Source organism: Seriola dumerili, unplaced genomic scaffold (genome assembly GCF_002260705.1).
Source record: "Seriola dumerili isolate Sdu_G_001 unplaced genomic scaffold, Sdu_1.0 BDQW01000091.1, whole genome shotgun sequence".
Lineage (NCBI taxonomy): Eukaryota > Metazoa > Chordata > Actinopteri > Carangiformes > Carangidae > Seriola > Seriola dumerili.
In genome coordinates, this window is record NW_019174346.1 from 7,284,101 (window position 1) to 7,304,525 (window position 20,425).

General features: G+C 38.1%; 1 protein-coding gene across 4 annotated transcripts in view; it reads right to left on the reverse strand.

The window, feature by feature from the left end:
• Positions 1 to 10,233: 10,233 nt before the first annotated feature.
• The window catches only part of LOC111222229 (opioid-binding protein/cell adhesion molecule homolog), a 428,859-nt gene continuing 418,667 nt past the window's right edge, over positions 10,234 to 20,425 (reverse strand). For 3 of the 4 annotated variants that reach the window (XM_022745874.1, XM_022745875.1, XM_022745872.1), the window contains 5 exons: positions 17,607 to 17,735; positions 15,886 to 16,006; positions 15,399 to 15,550; positions 13,430 to 13,465; positions 10,234 to 10,422 (listed from right to left, as the gene is read on the reverse strand). In XM_022745874.1, the coding sequence (XP_022601595.1) occupies positions 10,322 to 10,422; positions 13,430 to 13,465; positions 15,399 to 15,550; positions 15,886 to 16,006; positions 17,607 to 17,735 (539 nt within the window). In that variant the 3' untranslated portion in view covers positions 10,234 to 10,321. The remainder of the gene's footprint in view (positions 10,423 to 13,429; positions 13,466 to 15,398; positions 15,551 to 15,885; positions 16,007 to 17,606; positions 17,736 to 20,425) is intronic. The other variant, XM_022745873.1, reaches the window with a different exon arrangement.

A 20,425-nucleotide genomic window follows, 5' to 3' on the forward strand; every position in this document is an offset into this window, starting at 1 on the left:
TGTATTTTCAGCATGTTTTCTTTATTAACTTGGCCAATGAGGTTATGTTTTGTAATTAATTGAGTTTACAACTTCAACTCCAGTCTCACTTGAGACTTGACATGAGACTCAAGAATCTTCATTTAATACCTTCGCCAAGGAGGTGATGTGTTCACCGATGCCTGTTTGTGTATTTGTCATCAGGATTACGCAAAAAGTACTGAACCGATTTGCAGTGAACTTGATGGAGGGACGGGACATGGGCAGATCCGAATCATTTAGTATGACTTTAACTTTTTTTCTTTGAAGTCTGGCGTATGTTGTTTGACAATGGTCTGTGTCTGAGAATGTTTTCTGCATTTGGTTGTGTTTTATGTATTTGTAGCATGTGTCTCTTTGATTGTATTGTCAGTATTTGCACCTGTAAAAAAATGTTTGGTTGTGTTTTCTGTGTTTGCCGAATTTTGTCTAAATGCTGCTCATGTGTTGCAAAATTGGTTGTCAAATGTTTTCTCAGTTTTATTGTGTTTTGTTCATTTGTATGTATTTGTCCAAGTTGCATGGTATAGAACGTCTCAACAGATAGCCTCAACACACAACCACAGCCCCAGGCTTTGGTCCAGACCGCTACGAACTGTGCAGAGACTCATCAGTCAGGTCAATCTTCCAGCAACTGGTGACTGATGGAGTTCAATAAAAGTAATAAAATACTTCAGGAAAACATCATGAGTCCAGTAAAACAAGTCATTGAAAACTTTAACAGACACATAAGTAGAAAAATAAGGAAACTGGGCCCTTAAGCTTGAGAAAGGCCACATAACTAAGGTGACCTCTGGCTAGTACACCATTCTGTACTACTAAGTAGAAAGCCTTTTCATACATTGCTGACCCTGGATTTTAACTGATACCACACAATAACCAGAGTTCGGGGTTAAGAATCAGATAGCAAGGTACACACAAAAGTCTTAAATGAAAATAAAAAGTTTTTAAGGTGTCAAAACTCAGGAAGTATCCTGGATTACAGAGTACAGGGTTAAATCATACCTACAGCTTTTTGACTTTGATCTGAACTATAGTTAAAAAAAAAGTTTTCTTGCATGGATTCACACTTGGAGTTTTGGCAAGAGAGTGAGTTCAAAAGGTTTTATCACTCACCAGTTCTTGTAACTTTACTTAAGCATGACATATGTTTCAGCACACTTTGCCTTTGTGCTTTTACAGTAATATCAGTTCTCAGAACAACAAGTGGATGCATTGCTATGACATTTTATACAGATATTTATGGTCCCCAGAGGATGAAGCCTAATGACTTTTCCCCCTGAGTTATCCTTCAGTTCCACCATGATGTTGACATGATTTGTAGCTTTGAGCGAAATGACTATAACAACAATGAGATGGATTGGCAGGAAACTTGGTACATACATTCATGTTCCCATCAGGTTGAATAATTTCATTCATTAGGTCAAAATCTAATTTTAACAAGACTTATATACCTTAAATACAAAAGATACTGGCATCCCCATCAGTATCAGTTGTAATTTTTGATATATGCTAATTAGCGAATTTTATATTTGAACATGGTAAACTTTTACCAAAAATTATACCATCTAAACATTAACATTGTTATTGTGAGCATATTAGCACACTGACGTAGTGTGTGTGTGTGTGTGTGTGTGTGTATGTTTATGTCAACATGGCAAAATGAGGTCCTCGACACACCTACTGTAGCAGGAACTATACCACAGAGGTGGTTTTGAAAAATTTGGCAGGTTTATACAGTATGTCTGTCTGACTCAGCATGATAGTGTCACAACCTGCAAGATACAGTCATGAAACTACAGGTGTGTAGTTGGGATCAAAATGAAGTCCGAGTTCAAAGATGAGTGTGAGAATGTAATAATGTAATCATGACTCAGTTCTCATGGGTGGCAATGGCAACATGTTGACAGGTGCACCGCAAGATACTCTCTACTTTTCTCTAGTTTATATAAGTTGAAGGAATTTGGCAAACCTATCATAATATTAAAGAAAAAAAACTCAAAGCCAACAGAGAAGTCTTATGCTTCTTTTTGCTTCTGAAACATTTAAACATGTCTGCTCGATCCACCAAAGGAATATAAGAATTTGTGATGCTGAAATAGTGTCAGGATTCTGAGGGGGGATTTATAAATTTGTAACTCATATTACAAGATGTATAATAATAACAGAAACATCTTTCTTGCTGGACAAACAAGAGAGGTCAGTTAGAAGTATTACTGTTATTCATCTTATCATAATTTTATTGAAGCATCTCTCTTTATTAATCTAGATTACTGTTCGTAATTTACACATCATGTAACATGATTGAGATGCAAGCACAAACCAGTTCAATTTGATAACACACTTCCGTAACAAATAGTAAACATAACCAAACAAAGGGGTATGTAAATACAAACCAGTAAATAAATTTCAATGCAGATGCCCCAATCAGTAGATTATCTTATAGAGACTAAACACGTTTCAAAGTAGAACCAGAGGGTAAAATAATGGAGGAAGCTGTCGTAGCGTGATTTTATGTAATCATGAATGAAACTAGCAGCAACCAATGGTAGCCTTTTCAAAAGCTGCAAGAAGTTTGCAGTTCCACCTATTCTGTGAGATTTCACTCCGCAATTTTCAGGTGTGATCAGGCGCCAAGGTTGGATGATAATGATAATAATTTTCGATAAATGTCCTGTACCTATTCTGCATTTGGGTCAAGTCTCTGCACAATCACCCTGCAATTGGCTTCTGTAGCTGCGTAGGGTCAACATTTTGAGAACAAAAAAAAAAATGACAGAGTAAAAATGAGCGCCGAAGCGAGAAAGAGTCAGACTGCTGCAGAACATGATGAATCTGTGGCAAAGAGCGGTCACACTACATCTGTGGTTTGGAAATGGTTTTGGTTTCTAAAGCTGGTTAAATGGTGGAGTGATATCTGTTCAGGTGACATGTGCTGATGAAGACAAGAAACAAAACCAACCAATTCCGCCATTTAGAAAAGTAACATTACCCATCCATCACCCCAGTATACAGAAAGTCTGTGCTCTCAAACTGCTCCCACACCAGCATTAGCAGCCGAGCTTGCGAACGAGCCTCTTGTGGTAACATTAACTCAAACGCCAGCAGCAGTCGCTCGTGTCTGCCTTTTCAGTCAGTACCCCATATGATAAGAGCTCAAAAAGAAGCAGAGAGACAGGAAGTGCAGTTTCATATATTATAGACAGAGGAGTAGACAAACTGGGTTTCAAAAGCTAATGAAAGTGGTTAACTCTGGGTATAAAGTCCCAGGACAGAAACATTTTTCAAAAAAAGAACTGCCTCTGTTTCATGCAGAATGCAGAGGAAAAGCGGAAGAGCAGCTTCACACAATTTGCCACCACTGACATGTTTTCTAGCTACACGGCAGAGCCTTACACAAGCCTAATAAGAATAAATGTTGTAGCGTGCTGGTTGTGGAGAGTGTCAAGTTATTTATTCAAAAATAAATGATTGTTTAGAACCATAACAAACGGTGCGATTTCTATAGGATTCAGTCCGAAAGTGAAAATACCCCTTGGAATTCAAATTAAAAGCGCTGGTGGAGTAAGTGTGCAGCATCCTTGTAAGCAGTACATACAGTTACATACACACAGCATAAAACATTATGTGTATCCTTGAGGTCTAGAAAACATGTTGAATGCACTTCCTTTTTCTTCATTTTTCCTTTTTTCCTTATTAAACAGGTATGTCAAAAATGATCAATATTGATCTGCATGAAAAAAAAAAAAAAAGCCTCATCAGTTTAATTAATTTTGAATAATACCCCTGCGGCTGGCCACCGACATTGTTGTTGATGTTTGGTTGAATGTAGGTTATGACATCAGGTATCAAAATTCAATGTCAGGACGACTAATGCTGAGGTTAATTTGACATAGAATACTGACATTGATATTTTGGTTTTAAGTTGTGTTGTTAAGTAACTAAAATCCAACGTCTTCATGCCAACGCCATCTTGACATATAAAATATCAACATTACAGTCCTGAGCAAAACATCTGCTGAACATCACAGTGTCGATTAGGCAGCGTTGGGTTTTGATGTCAACCCAATTTTGATTTACAAAATTTAACATCTGTCTGACGTGAGAGTTGTTGGAGTGTCCACGTTACATTGATGTCCGCCGCCTGCTGGGAGAGTCCTCTATCCTCAATAGTTGTTCGTCCCTACCTTCTGATATAAGTACGGTGACATAGTGCCCCTTCTGCTGGCCTGAACTTTTGTCGTCATGGTTCCAGGAATAAAGGTGTGGTCCAGGTTGTGGAAAAAGGTTTTGGATTAAAACACCTTCCTTAAGGTCAGTTTCATACAGGTAACTAATAGCAGTCTCCTGTGTTAATGTCCTGTGTGTTGTCCATCCACTCCAACCTCCTCTTAACACTGACTTTGCCGCCCTTTATGTCACCTGACTTCCTCCTTTGCTATCATCATAATTACTACAGCAGCTAGATATTGCCAAACAATAAAACATAACTATGAGTTGTAATAAGCTGCTGCACAGACGACCTATTGGGATGTTTTTTCACAGGAGAGGACTGTCTCTGCATTTCTGTGTTAGCTCTGAATTTAGGTACACTGGCCTTCAATGTAAGGCAAAGAAAAATCTTTTTTTTTTTTTTCTAACAGCATCATTACATTCTCCGGTTTCTGGTGTATGGAGCAATTCTCAGCTGCAGAGAGCAGATGTTTGCATGAATTAAATATTTTTTGAGGCTGAAGTAGAGCGGCAGGGTATCAACTGCAAAGCCCATATTTGTCCCTGCTTAAAAAAAAAATGCAATAAAAAGCACAAACCTGAACTAGTGTACTTATCATGGACATGCCTTACATTATTTATCACAGTGCATCTCTCCAGGTCACAAACGTCAATGCCATGGACAATTCACATTAGAAACCACAGAGTCTTGTTACATGTATCATCAATACAGCAGATGAATGAGAATAGGACATTTCTTTCGCATGCAGCTACACTGTGCAATTAACATGCATTGTGCAGGAAGAGAAAAGATTCAGTGCTTTATAGCAGACCTCCTGCTGTTTTGGTTCATAATAGATGTACCAGAATCTTTAAAATAACATGTTGAGGCTGAAGCGCACTGGTGTCATTTAGAGAACTGTAGTTAGCCATTGTTGGTTGCTGACAGACCACAATGAGCTCAGTTCAAGGTCAGGACTTCTGAGGGAGATGGAAATCAATAGGTTTGCCTTGTTACTGGATAGGTGCCAGTGTGGGGAATGCTGCTGTTTGTGCACCTTGGAAAAGGTTATTGGCAAAACATCTAATACGTTCCTATGGATATTTGATCTGACAGTGAATAAAAACACCACAAATGTATCAAAGCATGATCTTAAGATACAACATTTTATTATCAGTCTTAAATATGAGCACACACTTTTCATCAAGAAAATACATAAGAACCAACAATCCTTTACAATGCGGGAAGTCAAATAGCATGACGTCTCCCTCCACTTGTGAACAATCCGGTTTAAAGAGAGCTCTGTGAACTTGTAGCCAGGCAAAGGGCAGAATTTTATTTATGTGAATCATCCAAAATAAATCTCATGGGATCATGAGACTACTTCATGCGTCTGCTATGATAATAACCCCCCTGGAGGCTGAGACAAAGGTTTGATTTCTCATGTCTAACCAAAGTTCACATCCAAAAATGATCCCTTCCAGACTGCAATGCAAATCACACAAATGTCACAACACTTAAAATTAATAGCACTATCTGATAGGTGCAACACAAACTCAGTCATTTTTCTTAAATGGTATCAAATTTTCTTCAAAGACTTCTCTCTTGCCTTGCACACATAAAGACAAAGAAAATAAATGTACCCATAGCTTTTTTTTTTTCTTTTTTTTTTCCAAAAATCAGTCCATGTTCCAACTGGACCCATGTTTGCTTGGGCTGAGAGAAAGAATGAGCCCTGCAATCCCTATGCAGTCTTCAAACAGAGAGTGGAATTGGTCATATCAACATAAATATGCAGTGCTACTGCCAAAATATAAGCCTTCATGGGCTGTGATTCAGAATTGGCTGACTGGAGTCAGACAGAAACAGGAGAATTTATGTGTATTCAGGCCTTTTCAGTGCATTTTCCAAGCTGAACTTTGGAGGCAAATCAGAAATATTTTACCAGTGTATTTCTGAGATCCTCTCCCCGGGTTGCTAGGCTTTATCATTATAAGTTTGGCTTGAATGGGACTTACAGTGTGTCTTGCATATCCTTTTTTAAAAGTCAAGCTTGGAGGGAATTTGGAACATTTGCATTTGCTCTAATAAGACAGCGGAGAGGCTGACTTTTTTAATGTCATGCAGAAAGAAACTGTAGTACAACTGTCTACTGTTTGTCTGAGAAATGATGAATTATTTTCACTTATAGAAGTTGCTTATTTCACACTGAAATATGTATGTTATCTGCTGCGGAGTTCACCCATAATACATCGAAAACACTGGTGCTAAGTAAAATAAAAGGCTCCAGGTCAGAAAAAAAAAAGAAGCAGCCTGCATAGGATTTCTCCAGTCTTTATACATGTCTGGGGCAGCAGGTGAAAAAGGAAATGAAGATGATACTTTTCTTTTGGCTGTGCGCCGCTCAGACCAACCAAGGCCTAAACCTTAGGAAATGTGATCTAGTGGGATTTCCGGCAGCGATTTGACAGTGACAGCTTTCAATCTCCAATGGAAAGGCAGGACACCACATCCTCAGATCCCAGATCAGACCACTCTTTGCCTCCATCCTGCTTCCTCAGCTCAGTGTGCAACAATTCGTTTGTGACCACAGATCTCATCACAGTTCATCAGGATATTAATGTGCCACCATAGTGACCATATGGCATTTCTATTATTGAGTGGATTATTAAATTAAAGTCAGCTGTACAACCAACTCCACACCTCTGGTTATATATGAAAAAAAACTTTCATTTCTATTTAATCTAGAAATGCAAAACATGTTATATATTGCCAGCAGCCCTGCTGGTTTGTACAAATCTGCCTTTGCTCTAAAGGTAAGCAACTTATATGGGTCTGTCCTCAGTAATAGTGTGCTTGACTTGAGAAATGATATTTTATTGCATTTGAAATGACATAAAAAAAGAAAAGAAAAAAAAACACAATTATCAAGGACAAAGCAATAAACTGCATAAACATTCAGCTGTCTGTGCTGTCCTTTCAGAAACCTGTGGAGCTCTGAGATACACCTACTGACTAATACAGCTGTGTGGCATCGCATGGGCTTCTGTGAATGTGCATCGCTTACACTGTCATTACAATGCACACAAATGCACATCCAAAACTAGATCTAAATATTACTTTGACATTACTTTAAGGTGGTAAATAATTCGACACATTGCTGAACAACTGCTCAGAGGTAGTAAAAAAAAAATAAAATAAATGACCCAGTTTTTACAATGTGTGCTTGGCTGTTCTACAAATTAAATGTAGGCAGATATATAGGATAATTTGTGTGTGTGTGTGTGTGTGTGTGTGCGTGCGTGCATGTGTGTGTGTGTGTGTGTGTTAATTGATATTTCCAGGCAAACTATTAAGCAAGATTTTTTCACGTTCAGTTCCTTTTCAGCCTTTCAAGTGAACTCGGAGTGATGAGGCTGTGATTGTTTGTGGGAATATTGATAGCAACTACTTTCATCTGCGGAGGGCTCCAGCACAGACCTCCTTGGGAGGTGGTCTTAAATGTGGTTAATCTTGTGGCAAAATGACAAAATAGACATGAGATCAGTCCCGCCATCCTTCAAGCCAGGATGAAATAATTACAATGTCATTTCCAAACATCACTGTGCTGGAGATGAATAATAGTCCGCAGTGTCTGTCTCTCTCTCTCTCTTCCTTTGTCTTGTGTGTGAAAACAAACGGTGATTAGCCTGTCAGATTCAGCTGATGATTACCCTGATCAATTTCAATAATGGCCCTATCTCTTTCATGCCTTTTTGATTTGGATATTGGCTCTTTTTCTTCACATCAAGGAGCACAAACGTTGTTATCCCCAAGAGCTATAAAGGAAAAATTGAGGTGCACATGGATGACAGACTAAGACCTCACCTGAGCCAAGGCAATCCAGGAAAAAAAAAAAAAAGATCAGTATTTTCTTTTAAAAGAGGAAAGGTGATCGTGAAGGGAAGAGAGATCACCGGTCCTGTCTCGCTCGCTCTGTCCTGTCAGACCCTGCTCAGTGTCGACTGAGGTCGTATTAATTTAAAAATCATTGCCCCACCACTACACAGACACACACCAATTGGTTTTAATCCACTGTTCCTATTTGATGTTGTTTTAATGCATTCCTACATGTGTTTTAGTGCCGCACATAGTCCAGTGATGTGCAGTGCAGCTCAGTCAGTAGATGGTTGTGTTGTGTTTGAGGTACACTGACAAACAGAGAGCAATGCATTCATCATGAGATTCATGATATTTAAAAAATACTTTTCCACATTACAAAACCAGAAGCCTAACACCAAATCTCGCTTTCATCGTTGTTGTCACTCAGCTCTTTTCCACTGCTGGGTTGAACCTGAGTGCGGCCTGGCAGTTGTTGTGAATCACTCGCCAACACAAGAGATACAAGATACTGGCTTCAATTCTCGCTGCCGTGTTGTGAGAGGTTACTGATTGTTGCATAAACTCCTGACGTTCACAAGAAAATAAGGTAACAGGTCTGTTGTTTGTTTACAGCCTCTGTGATGCTCTGTCTGCACTGATTTTATTCCACAATAAAACACAGAGATATGATTTTCTTCTTTTCTTATATATCCTGTCTTTCCTGATAATGCAAGCTATATATCAAGTGATAAAAAGCAGTTGTAGCCTTTTCGCTCAGTCCTCTGATCAATCTCTGTTATTGCAATTGGCTCACATGCCGCACAGTGAGCCTGCAATTCTTTCTTTTTCTTTTCAATAAAAGCTGGAAATGTCACGTTCAGATGGACATTTCACAGTCATGAACCACATACTGTACATTTTGGTTTAAAGGTATCAATGATTTTAGATTTTTTTTTTTTTCCAAATTACCCCCATTTTAAACCCTTATGAAAACATAGCATTTTAACCCTCTTGTTTGTGAAAAGACAATACTATGGAAGTGTTGGTGTTTTGGTTGGTGTTGAGACAAGGAAACAAATCTGTGACGTAAGGTGGTAGCTAAATGTGTAAAGTCTTTGGGTTATTGGTGTCTAACTACATGCATAAAGTGTTTATTTTCATTTTAACATGATCTTACTGAGTTGTCTCTAACCTTGCACTGCTGGTTTGGAACATGAACAGGAACGTTTTCGCAAATAACTGTGTCGTGTAGAAATTGCATGATGTTCAAACAAGTAGAAACGCATTAATAAATTTGCATTACTTAAGTCAGACATTGACTCCACACGTGGAGTAAACTCTCGCTCCATTTGAACTACATAATTATAACATAATTATTCTTGACACCATTATTGTGTACAACTGTACTGGTAAAGAAAAAAAAAATACAACAAAGACGTTAAACTAGGATATTCAATCCTAATTAATTACAACATTATATTTTCCTTTGTCAAAAAATTTAAAACTAAACATGACTGGAAAAAAAAGAAAATTAAAAGATTAGCATATCACAACCGCAAGTATATCACTATAATGCTGGGAACAGAAATACATGAAGGTCAAAAACAATTCTGCTTTCAACAACCAGACTGAATGATAATTATTATACATTAAAATATGATAATACCAGGCTTTCAGCCTCGGGGTAACCTAAATTCCTACTGCTTCACTGTCTCGGTTTGACTTTGAGGTATTTAACATTCACCTCTCATACATGCCATAAATTTGCCTTTTCCTGGAGTTGAGATGAATATGCAATGCAGTTAAAAATTAAGACAAATCCATCTGAATAAGAGACACCTCATTTTAGAAAATCCTTTCTTTTCCCGAGACACACGTAAAAAGAGACAATCCAGAGTAATATAATTTAAAGAGAAAAATATTGAACACAAATCAGTTAAGGTGTGAAACTTCTGTTACATCCTTAAAAAGGAAAAAAAAATAAAATAAAAATAAAATAAAATAAACAAAATTTTGTTATGTACTTATCTAGTGTATCAACATCATGACGTAGCTTGGTACTTCATGCACTCACTGTGCATCAGTTTATGGTTCTGGTTCAAAACAAACAAAAAAAACAGACGCACACACGCACACACACACACACACACACACACACACACACACACACACACACACACACACACACACACACACACACACATCACTCGTGTTCAAATCCATTCCTCTTCAAAACCTGAGCAGGAATGGCAGAAACACTATGAAGAGGAGACAGGTGTGTGAGTGCACTCCCATCGCGCCGCCGCTACCATCCTGAACTGCTCTCGGCCCTGACAGGAGGGAGAAAGAAAGAAAGAAGAAGAAGAAGAAGGAAAAAAAACACCTGGGTAAGTTCCTCCACTGGTGATTGTTTTTTCTGTCGTGTTAGCGCCACTGGGGGTAAATTATTAAATTAAGTTCTTATCTGCTGATAACAATTCATTGGCTTAATAACCTTACAGCATTTGTGATTACTGTGACTTGTAGTTTGATGATGTTTGCATGAGAACACAAGGTGACTGCTTCACATTGTATTTTCTGCATAAAAACCAGAGTACATAATTAGTGATTATAGCTGAGTCACTGATTACAATTAATGTTTAGAATTATTGGGGATTTGGAGGTATGGATAACAAGGTTCTATTAGTGACATGGCATCAACACGAGATTATGAAAGTTATCAGATGTTTTCCTTACTTTCATCCCTGCTCTGCAGCTGTGATGCGGAGCTAGCGGCCTCCACAGAGTTTAACATATAAAGGACAGTATGTACATTATGTCCATTTTTGTAGAGTAACACTAGGCTTCATGAATTGCTGAATCTGTAAATTAGGCAAACCTGTCTCCTAAAAATAGATTTTTGTATGTTTTGAGGTAAACATAATGAGGTCTTACTTTCTTTCAGCATAAATAGGAAACATTTTAATGAACATATCTGTCAAGTTGCAAAATGTCCATACTGAATGTATGAAATGAATGCTGAAAATGTCTTTTTTCCATTTCCATTCCAAGGTTAGGCAAAGATTGTGGTCTTAATTAAATAAAGTCAACATTGTTTTTTTGTTTGTTTTTTTTTATTTAACTAAGACCATGATTTTTTCCTAATCTTAAAGTGTTTTTATTGTATAAACCTAACCACTGATGGGGGGGTCAGGATGAGAATCCAAGTCTCTGGTGTCAAAGTCCTGAACTTCATATGCCCATCATACCACCAACACAAAAACATGTGGCACTTCCTTCATTGGAAAAAGCACATATACAACACTGATGATGTGGAGTAGCTCAAGGTTCTACCCTAGGTTCTCCTTTGTTTCCAATCCATGTTCCTGTTGACATCATTATTAGTGCTTAACATATGCAGCCGGAGCTGCTTGTATATGTAAAACAGCTTATTTCAGATAAAAAGGTCATAAGAGCGTCACCCATTTGGTTTTATAATAGTATGAGTTATACTTGCAGATTTATTCTTAATATATTATTATTCTTTGTGATACAATCAGTACATAACTGACAGGTATCATGTTGTGAAATATCGTTCTCTCATGTAGGCAGGTAAACCAGATCCAGGAAGCAATCATTGTTGGGAACTATAAATAAACAGCGCATATAATGACAATGACGCATACAGTAAAAGCTTCCATTAGGAAGCAGAATGTGAACTACATTTAGTGCTGCATATAGCACCTGTTTTTTGGGTGTGATGATCACAATGACATGGTCTGCAGCATCAAATGCTGTACTAAAGTTTGACAGGATTAGAAGTGGTCATTGCCCAGCATTTATTACTTCAAGACTATAATCTTGTCTTTAATAAGGACTGAGAACTGGTCTATTAACCCACAGGGTTTTTTTAATGATGCTTTGACTTCCAGGTTTACTTTGGTCAGTTGTAACTGATTGGCTGTCAGCAACTATAGTGCTACTATCAATGTTTCCTGAATATTTGCCCAGATCCTAGCACATATAATAATATATATACTACATAGAGTGTAAAATAAAGTATGTGCAGTACATACAGTGTTGTAGCACGCTTTTTGGAAACACAGCTTTTGTGCCTGGTGTTCTTTTATGTATCAGATAAATAATTCTTAGATGTAACAAAAATGTAAGCCAGATTTTCAGTATTTTACATTAAATTTAAGCTTTATGCTTTACTTTTTAATGCACCTGCAGTATTCTAGTGCTACTAGTTGTTACAGTGTGTGCACAGCTTTTAAGAACACTGTAAGAAATTCACAGGGAATTCATGTACTACTAAAATATAATACAATTGTATGATGCAACAGTGAAAAGACATAATATTTTCATCATGCTCTTTTCAGGGATGAGGCAAGTTCCATCTAAATGAACGCATTGTATGAGGATTGAGGACAAATTTTAACTTTTTACTTTGAAGCTTGTCACACAATGACTACTCATTTCCCTTGGATTTCCATGAGTTCACCAGTTTCCTTTGGGGCATCTATCCAATTACCCTGCCACAGTGGATTATCCCTAATCCTGCATATGGCTAATTAGAATAATGACGTTCACTCATAGTCAAAATCAAGGCCATTAATACAGTTCTGTGTTGTTAATGGAGTGAGTTTCCTTACAAGATGGTGCAACCAGAACTCACAAGGACACATTAAATGACAAGATGGGGGAGTTGTTTATCACCACAGATCCATATGTTTAAAAACTGGTTCTAAAAACATGTAAAGGAATAATCTACACCAGGCATCTACAATCTACAGCCACTATTGCAGATACAAGAAACATTTGTGCCAACAGTGAGTTTTTGGAGCTCTCTCTGTGTTTGCTTTCGCTATTACGTTTTCTGTGTAGGGTGGATAGTTCAAATACAGCAGGTGGAAACAGTCACATAAGCACAAATGATGATAATAAAATATGACAAATACTTACATGGGAAAAAGAGCATGCAAAAATCAAAATGAAGCCGATGTCACACAGACAGGCAGTTAGGTTTGCAAAGGACAAAGATGAAACATGGTTAGTGCAACGGGCTACATTGACCATTTTCACAAAGATACAAAGATTGCCACCAAAAAGCTCTAAAATATGAATTCATAAAGGGAACAAAGAGTCATTAAAACAGTACAGTCCTGATAGGATCAAAGAGCCAAGAAATTATTTGTCTCTTCTTGTCAAATACAGAAGAAACACAACGCTATAACTCCAGTGACACTGGAGCCTGACTTCCTGATTGTGAAAATGGCAATGTTTGTCATGTCCGAGCATGCGGTTAATGCTTTCGACCCACAACAGCTGAAGTGCATGCTGGTGCAGAATACTAACCTTGCAATAGCGTTGAGCTAGTGGGTTCAATTACCACTACACCAGGGGAACAAATGAAACAGAGCAACATATTGGAAACAGAACAGCAACATATCATTGACAACACTTGTGAAAAGCATGAAAAGTATGCTGCTGAATGGACTTTAAACTGATGCTGCACAGGTACTGAAGAGGTCAAACTGATAATAGTCCCAACAGCCATTCATCAAATCACAAGTCCATTTCAAAGGTTTAACATTACACTATTTTAATTCTCACTGCGGCTACCACACTACAGTGTTGATAAGTTAATGATATGCACGATTCAGTTTTTTTGTGACACCTTTGGACTTTTGACATGTGGTTATTTCTTTGGTGTGAGACAAGGCCCCGGGAATGACGTCAACATGTGATGCCAGGGGTGGAAGTGATGACTTACATTTTCTCTCGTTACTGTACTGTACTGTTTTGGTTTTTTTGGGGTTTTTTTTGGGGGGGGGGTTAATATTTTTTTCATGTCAAGTATGGTACTTTGCTGCAATTAAAGATGCAATCATTACAGCGGAAAACCAAGTCACATAATAAAGTCATGATAAACCATGTGAGTATGCAACAAAAGAGAGGAGCCGAATCAGCATCTGCATCAGAGAAGATGATGATGGTGAGTGTGCGGCTGCAGGAGGCAGACCCAGCTTCATGTCCAGAGAGTTCACATTCTCAACTCTCAGTCTAGATGTATGTTTTAAATGTTTTCATTCACTGACCGAGTGACAGGGGGAGCGAGTGGTGTGTTCACTCCTGGACAAGCAGTTTGTGAACAGCAGAAAAATGCACAATGATGATTAAGATCAGCATTACATTACATTATTTAGGTAAAAATAAAAAGGTTGCATCTTCCTTAATTAATCACTGATTTTATGCATCACTTAGTGATGATGCTAAAGGACCCAAGTCAAACACACCAGTGATGTGTGTGACTGTTATGCTCACTCAGGATCTTCTACCTGGTGGAATCTGATACTGGACTCACAGATGGCGCCCTTTCACTTGAATGAAAATTGCTCACCTGGTGCATGACCCAAAACATTTTTTATCATCCAGGTGTACTACTGCATTGTACGACCCACTGCACATATGCATTAGTGTTCCTGCTAGGCCCTTACACTTAAAAAAATATAGAAAACATAATTCACTTTTCTAGGCTCTGGGAAAGTTTTACAAATACAAAACCTCCATGGACTAAAAATTCCAGGTATAAAAAGTAAAAAACAATCTTGCTTGCAGTTGGAGGTGTCCTGCCTAAAGTTTTATGGATGTGTCTTTTATAATGGTGTTCTGTGGGGAAAATGTTTAGTTTGTAATACCGTGAATGGCCACTGGGACAAATTAGCAGCAACACTGAGTCTCAGTGCCGTATTCCACCCTTATCCACCTTCAGTGACCTTTCTGCTATTTTTGACAATTGCTATTGTGACTGCAGAGCTCATTCAGCTCAGTGTTTGAGAATTTTAAGGAGCGCAGTGAGACAGAGAGCATCAGTGGACGGCTTTTATTTTGCATTGAGAATGAATGAGCAGAGGAGTTAAACCTAGAGCAGATTGTGGACTTTGCAGGGCAAAGACTCACAGACTGACATTCAGACAAGGGAAGGCAACAACAAATGGTTTTTGTAAATCACTGCTCAGAGGATAATATCAACAGCTATTGTGTTGTCTAGCAATGGAGCGTTTTGTTTGTGTACTACAGTGTGTGCAAAAACTGTGCAGGCTTTCTTTTTGCTGTGTGTGGCTGCAGCAAGTCTAAGAGGCTAAAGACTTTTTTCCACTTCTTCCACCACTAGGAAAACAAAAGTTAAACTGTAAATTTCACAAAATATATTAGTGAAATTTAAACCATCAGGTACACTAAAAATTTTAAATTAAATTATTTGTCACTGAAACATAAAACTATTCCTCTCTGTAGTATAAATGTAACAGATTCCTGTACTCACCATACAGAAGGAAGCTTGTGTTTGAGCTCCCAAGTTTGTTGATGGCAACACAGGTGTAGTTCCCGTAATCTCCGTCAGACACGTTAAAAAATGTCAGCTTGGACAGTGATCCAGTGTTCACAATCTCCATGCCGTCAAAGCCATTGAAGATCCTACACAGGAGAATAAATGTTCATGGACAAACCACAAATGCAACTAAGCATGTAAGCAGTTAATTATGTTTTTGCTTTGTCTATGTTTTCTTAAGTCCCCCGCCAAATTCCTGAGCACAACAACAATAATTTAATTAATATTATTTAATACATGCAATTTTGCAGTAATCTTATAATCTTAATGCCTGTGTGACTGGCAGCTGATCAATCAGTAACTGTGAAAACTGATCAGTAAGCATAGAAATACACACACACACACACACACACACACACACACATATATATACATACTTCGTCCATTTGTCTACTTAAAATGCAAATGTAAAACCCATTACCTTCTGTCATCTTTATACCACTCAAAATCTGCCTCAGGCACTGCATCAGCCTCACACTCCAGCACTCCTCTTTGGCCCAGAGTCACTCCAACATCTCTGCCCTCTGACACGGTTGGAGCATCTAAACATAGGAGCGCTGTGATCAGGACTACAGAGCAACACAAGTCCAGGATATCAGGAGAGGGGTCACGGCATTTTCTCCTCTTCTGTCCCGGTTTTGGTTCAGAGCTGGGATCGACACCATGACCACAAGTGAACAGGAATTATGAACTAAGTATAACATTTATTACACTGGGTAAAACTGCATAGTGTCAGGATATGATGAGAGGGAATTAACTCTTCAGGTTTTAATGTGAGACAATCTATTCTCCTTCTACTGCAGCAAAGGCACAGCAATTTATCAAAAAGACTTTTTTCCTGTTTGAGCAAAGCCTAGAAATGTAGGCTAACCCACAAATTCACAATGTGTTTGCACCTGTATGGGCTGAAAAATGGCATGCAAAAGATATGATATGTTAGGGCTTCACTTATTTTCATCGTCAATAAATACACCAATAAATTCCTTAATTAATCAATGGACAATAGAATATATACAAAAATAGAACATTTTCCTAAAGCCCTATATATATAATGACTTCAAAATGTCATTTTCAATCAAACCAACAGCCAAAAAGCCAAAGGTTTTCAGTTTTCTGTCAAAGAAGAAGCACATCATTACAGTTTAGAAACTCTGATTAGGTTTTGCTTAAAAAGTGAAACTCAATAATAAAATTGTTACATATTAAAATAAGTTTGTATCAGCTATGTACAGTAAATTATTAGATATAAACCTGTGCCTACTTTTTAAAGTGGCACTACAGGCGTTTCAAATGAAATGAGCTCAAACTATGAAATCATTCCAAGCCTCTCCATGATGAAAAGATTATTGGGCATGGGGGAACAGCCATAATTCCAATAGGATTGCAAATGCAAAAACATATACTGCCTGATTAAAAAGGAAAATAAGATACCTCCATATATAACCAAAATTGTATGTTACAGCTATTTCATTTCGCTGTGAATTAGAAAATTGTTCAACCTTGATTAATAGATTTAATGTAAACACACTGTATATATCTCACTATAAATGGAACAGTCTGTATTTGGATTTTCTCGACAACCGCTTGTCTGAAGGATTCTAAACTTGGCAGGTGTGTTGCTGAGGATCTGAGGAAGAGCAGTTGTCAAGAAAGCTTCAAACATTGCTTTACCACGTTACTTAACAGCGACGATACATGGAGACGGATGAAGAACCCATTTCTCTCACCAGGCTATGTTAGACTGTGTTCAAATTTCTAGAGTTAAACATTCTTGTACCCGAGACTTATATTTTGCTTATCAGTAGGGTTACAGCTTTTTGATACATTTTTGATAAGTGTTTAAAATATTCTTTTTAATTAACTGATTAATCAGCGCTGATTAATGGTAGAAATTAGTAAAGAAAATCCCAAAAACAATTTTCCACAGGCCCAACATCAAATCAACAGTCGCACATTCAGTGCCATTCAGTTCACAAGAAAAGCAACAAAGGCCCATATCTCAGTAGCTGGAACCTGTACTTTTGCATGGAAATTAATTCAAAAATTATATGAGTATAAAAACCTATCGGATATGCTGAATTCTGTTAATAGACTGATAAAAACACTATATTTTAGGAGACATGTTTGTTGCAGCTGACTCACAGTTGACGGTGATGTCGACAGTCTGAACATCTGTGTCAATATCGTTGACAGCTGTGCATTCGTACGTCCCTGCTCTCTGTCTGGAGATAGATGGGATTTCCAGGTACTCGTCATCTGACGCCAGGTCCCCTGTGAAAGATCACACACACAAAGTGGGAGAAAGTGGAGATGGTCATTCAGAGTTAATACGGTGAGTCAACAGCTGTGGCCTCAATTGATATTTTCACACTCGGTGTCCCCGCTTGGCCTTTGGGAGAGTCATCGTCACACTGGTGCATGGAGAGGAAGGAAGGAAGGTGTTAATTATGGACATTTGCTACAGTTATATTTATCTGGTTATTTGGATTTGTGATAAACTGCAGTAACAAAAAAAAAAAAAAAAAAAATTCTGGCGTTTAAAGGGAAAAATTTTTTTTTTGTTATTAACCAAACAAAGGGAGACGTTCAGATCTAACCCCCTAATAGAAATCGAAGATCTGAGTTCAGCAGCAACATCAGTGACAGATCCTGTTAAGTCTTGTAGCAACCTGATCTGGTATGACAGGCAAATGTCACACAGCTACATGTGTGTCAAAACTTACACTAGTAAATATCGTGACATGTGCCCAATTCTGTCTCTTTTCTCCGATGCTCTTCTATTATTTCTTTCAACACTTACAAAGACCGGTTCTTGAGCTTACTGACATTTTTCGGGGGTGTTACAACACTTGGTGATTAGTGCTTTGTTCAGCCTCCGCTCATTATCACTCGTCTGTCAGAACTTTCATACTGTCCTGTTTTTTGTGTCTCTCACGCATGAAAGCACACCAAGACTACAACTGAGATATGAGAACATGAACGGGAGGAAAAATGCCAGCACGGCTACTTTGTCTTGTATCAATCTGACACGCTTCACAGAGACACTTAATACAGCACTCAACATAAAGAACAAAAGACATAATTGACTCCAAGCCTTCTCTCAAGATGTTGGTAGGTGACAGTAATAAATTGAAAATGGATTCACTTTGCTGGGAAGGTTGTTATGGAGACGAGTCCTCACTGACACGCTGATCACTTGAGGAAGCGTATGAGCAGGACTTGTACAGGTGTGCAGGTTCCACTCCGTTCCATTTGTGCGCCTCTTGTTCCTTTTTGATGCTCAGTTTTCTCTCAAAAGAGGCTACATCTCGCCAATAGAGACCACAGTGTCAGTTATAGCCAAGCTGTAATCCACTGAGGAGAGTTAATCAAGACCACGCTGCCAGTTGATGCACAATGTCAAAGTACATACATCCAGCTTCAGTTTTATTGCAGGCAGAGGCAAAAGCAGCTGTCCTTCAGACTCAGGTGAAATCAGTGTTTCTCCATAACTGATGGAGGAAAAATTAAAGAAAAAAAAGAAAAAATTGACACTCCTCACTCATGTCTCGTAATGTTGTGTCTGATATGTGTGACACATGAAACTCAGAGAGCCTCTGCTAACAACAACAACAACAAAATAAAACACTTCACTTAATTTGATTACTTTAGTGTTAATTTGAAGCCTTAAGAAATTAACTGTTTGTTACTCATTTCCTGCAGTCAGTATTGGTTTCTTTTAACCATGACCCTGATTGTTCCTGAACATTTAAGTGTTAATTATTGTAACCATAACAACAAAGGTCCCTTAACATAAACAAAGTTGTCATTTTAACTCAATCCACTATGTTTCCCTAAACCTGCCCTACCAAACCATCACCGTAGCATTGTCACTTCAGAAAACATGTATTTTTCAAATGTAATTTGTAACACTTTTGGAAAGCACAGACAAATGATGTCCAGCTGATGGGGCATCAGAGTGGGAAATGCTGACGAACAACATATTTTGATGTTTAATTTTGAGTAAATTTCTGTCTTGGTGATCCAACTATTCAGTAAACTCTGAAATTAGACACACTCGTTCCTCTGAGAGACTTTAAAGACTTTTTTTTTAAATTTTTTAATTTGTCATCTCATGTTAAAATTGCTGTGATCTGGAACGAGCTAGACACATGAAACTTGGACCCATAACTGGAAAAGATGTGCAAATGCTTACAAAGAAATATGAGCCAAGTTGGCCAGATGGTGGCGCATCCTGCAATATGAGCATACACACCAACTTTCCTTCACATCTGATGAAATGGTAAATATCATTTATTTAGCACTTTTGTTGTCTTAATAACCAATCAAAGTGCTTTACACCACAGGTCACATTAACCCATTCACACACTTTCATGCAGCACTCGTGCTAAACATAGCGTTTCTCTAACCACCAACGTGGCAGGCTTTGTGATGATGACAAGTGTGTGATTGGTCTCACTCCTTTCAACAGAACTGCAGTGACTTCGCTCAGCTTTGTCAGGCCTGAAACTCACTCATTGCTGCTCGCAGCTTTAATTTAGGGCGATTGAGTAGTTCCTTCTGTGGAGTCTTATGCTAAGGCTTAAATTGCTGTTAGCTGGAATGACCTAGGAACATGAGCCCAATTGACTAGATGGTGGTGCTGTAATTACAGCCCAAAATCTTAATTTTGGAAGGGTTAGTAATTTGAATTATGTTATGAACAGTAAAATGCATTCTATCCATCAATCAATTTAAAAATTTGGTATACATCTTGCAGGCCTAATTCTATTATAAATGGGCAAGTTCGGTCAAAAAACATGGCCGCCATCAATCAAAAAACTTTGCAAAAGGGCAGGGATTAGAAGGAATAACTCATTCATGATTCGCCATACGGGGGCACCACAAACACAAAAAATGTGTACATCAACAGAAGCTCACCAAATTAGGTGCGCATGATCTGGGGGCAAGTTTTAACCAGT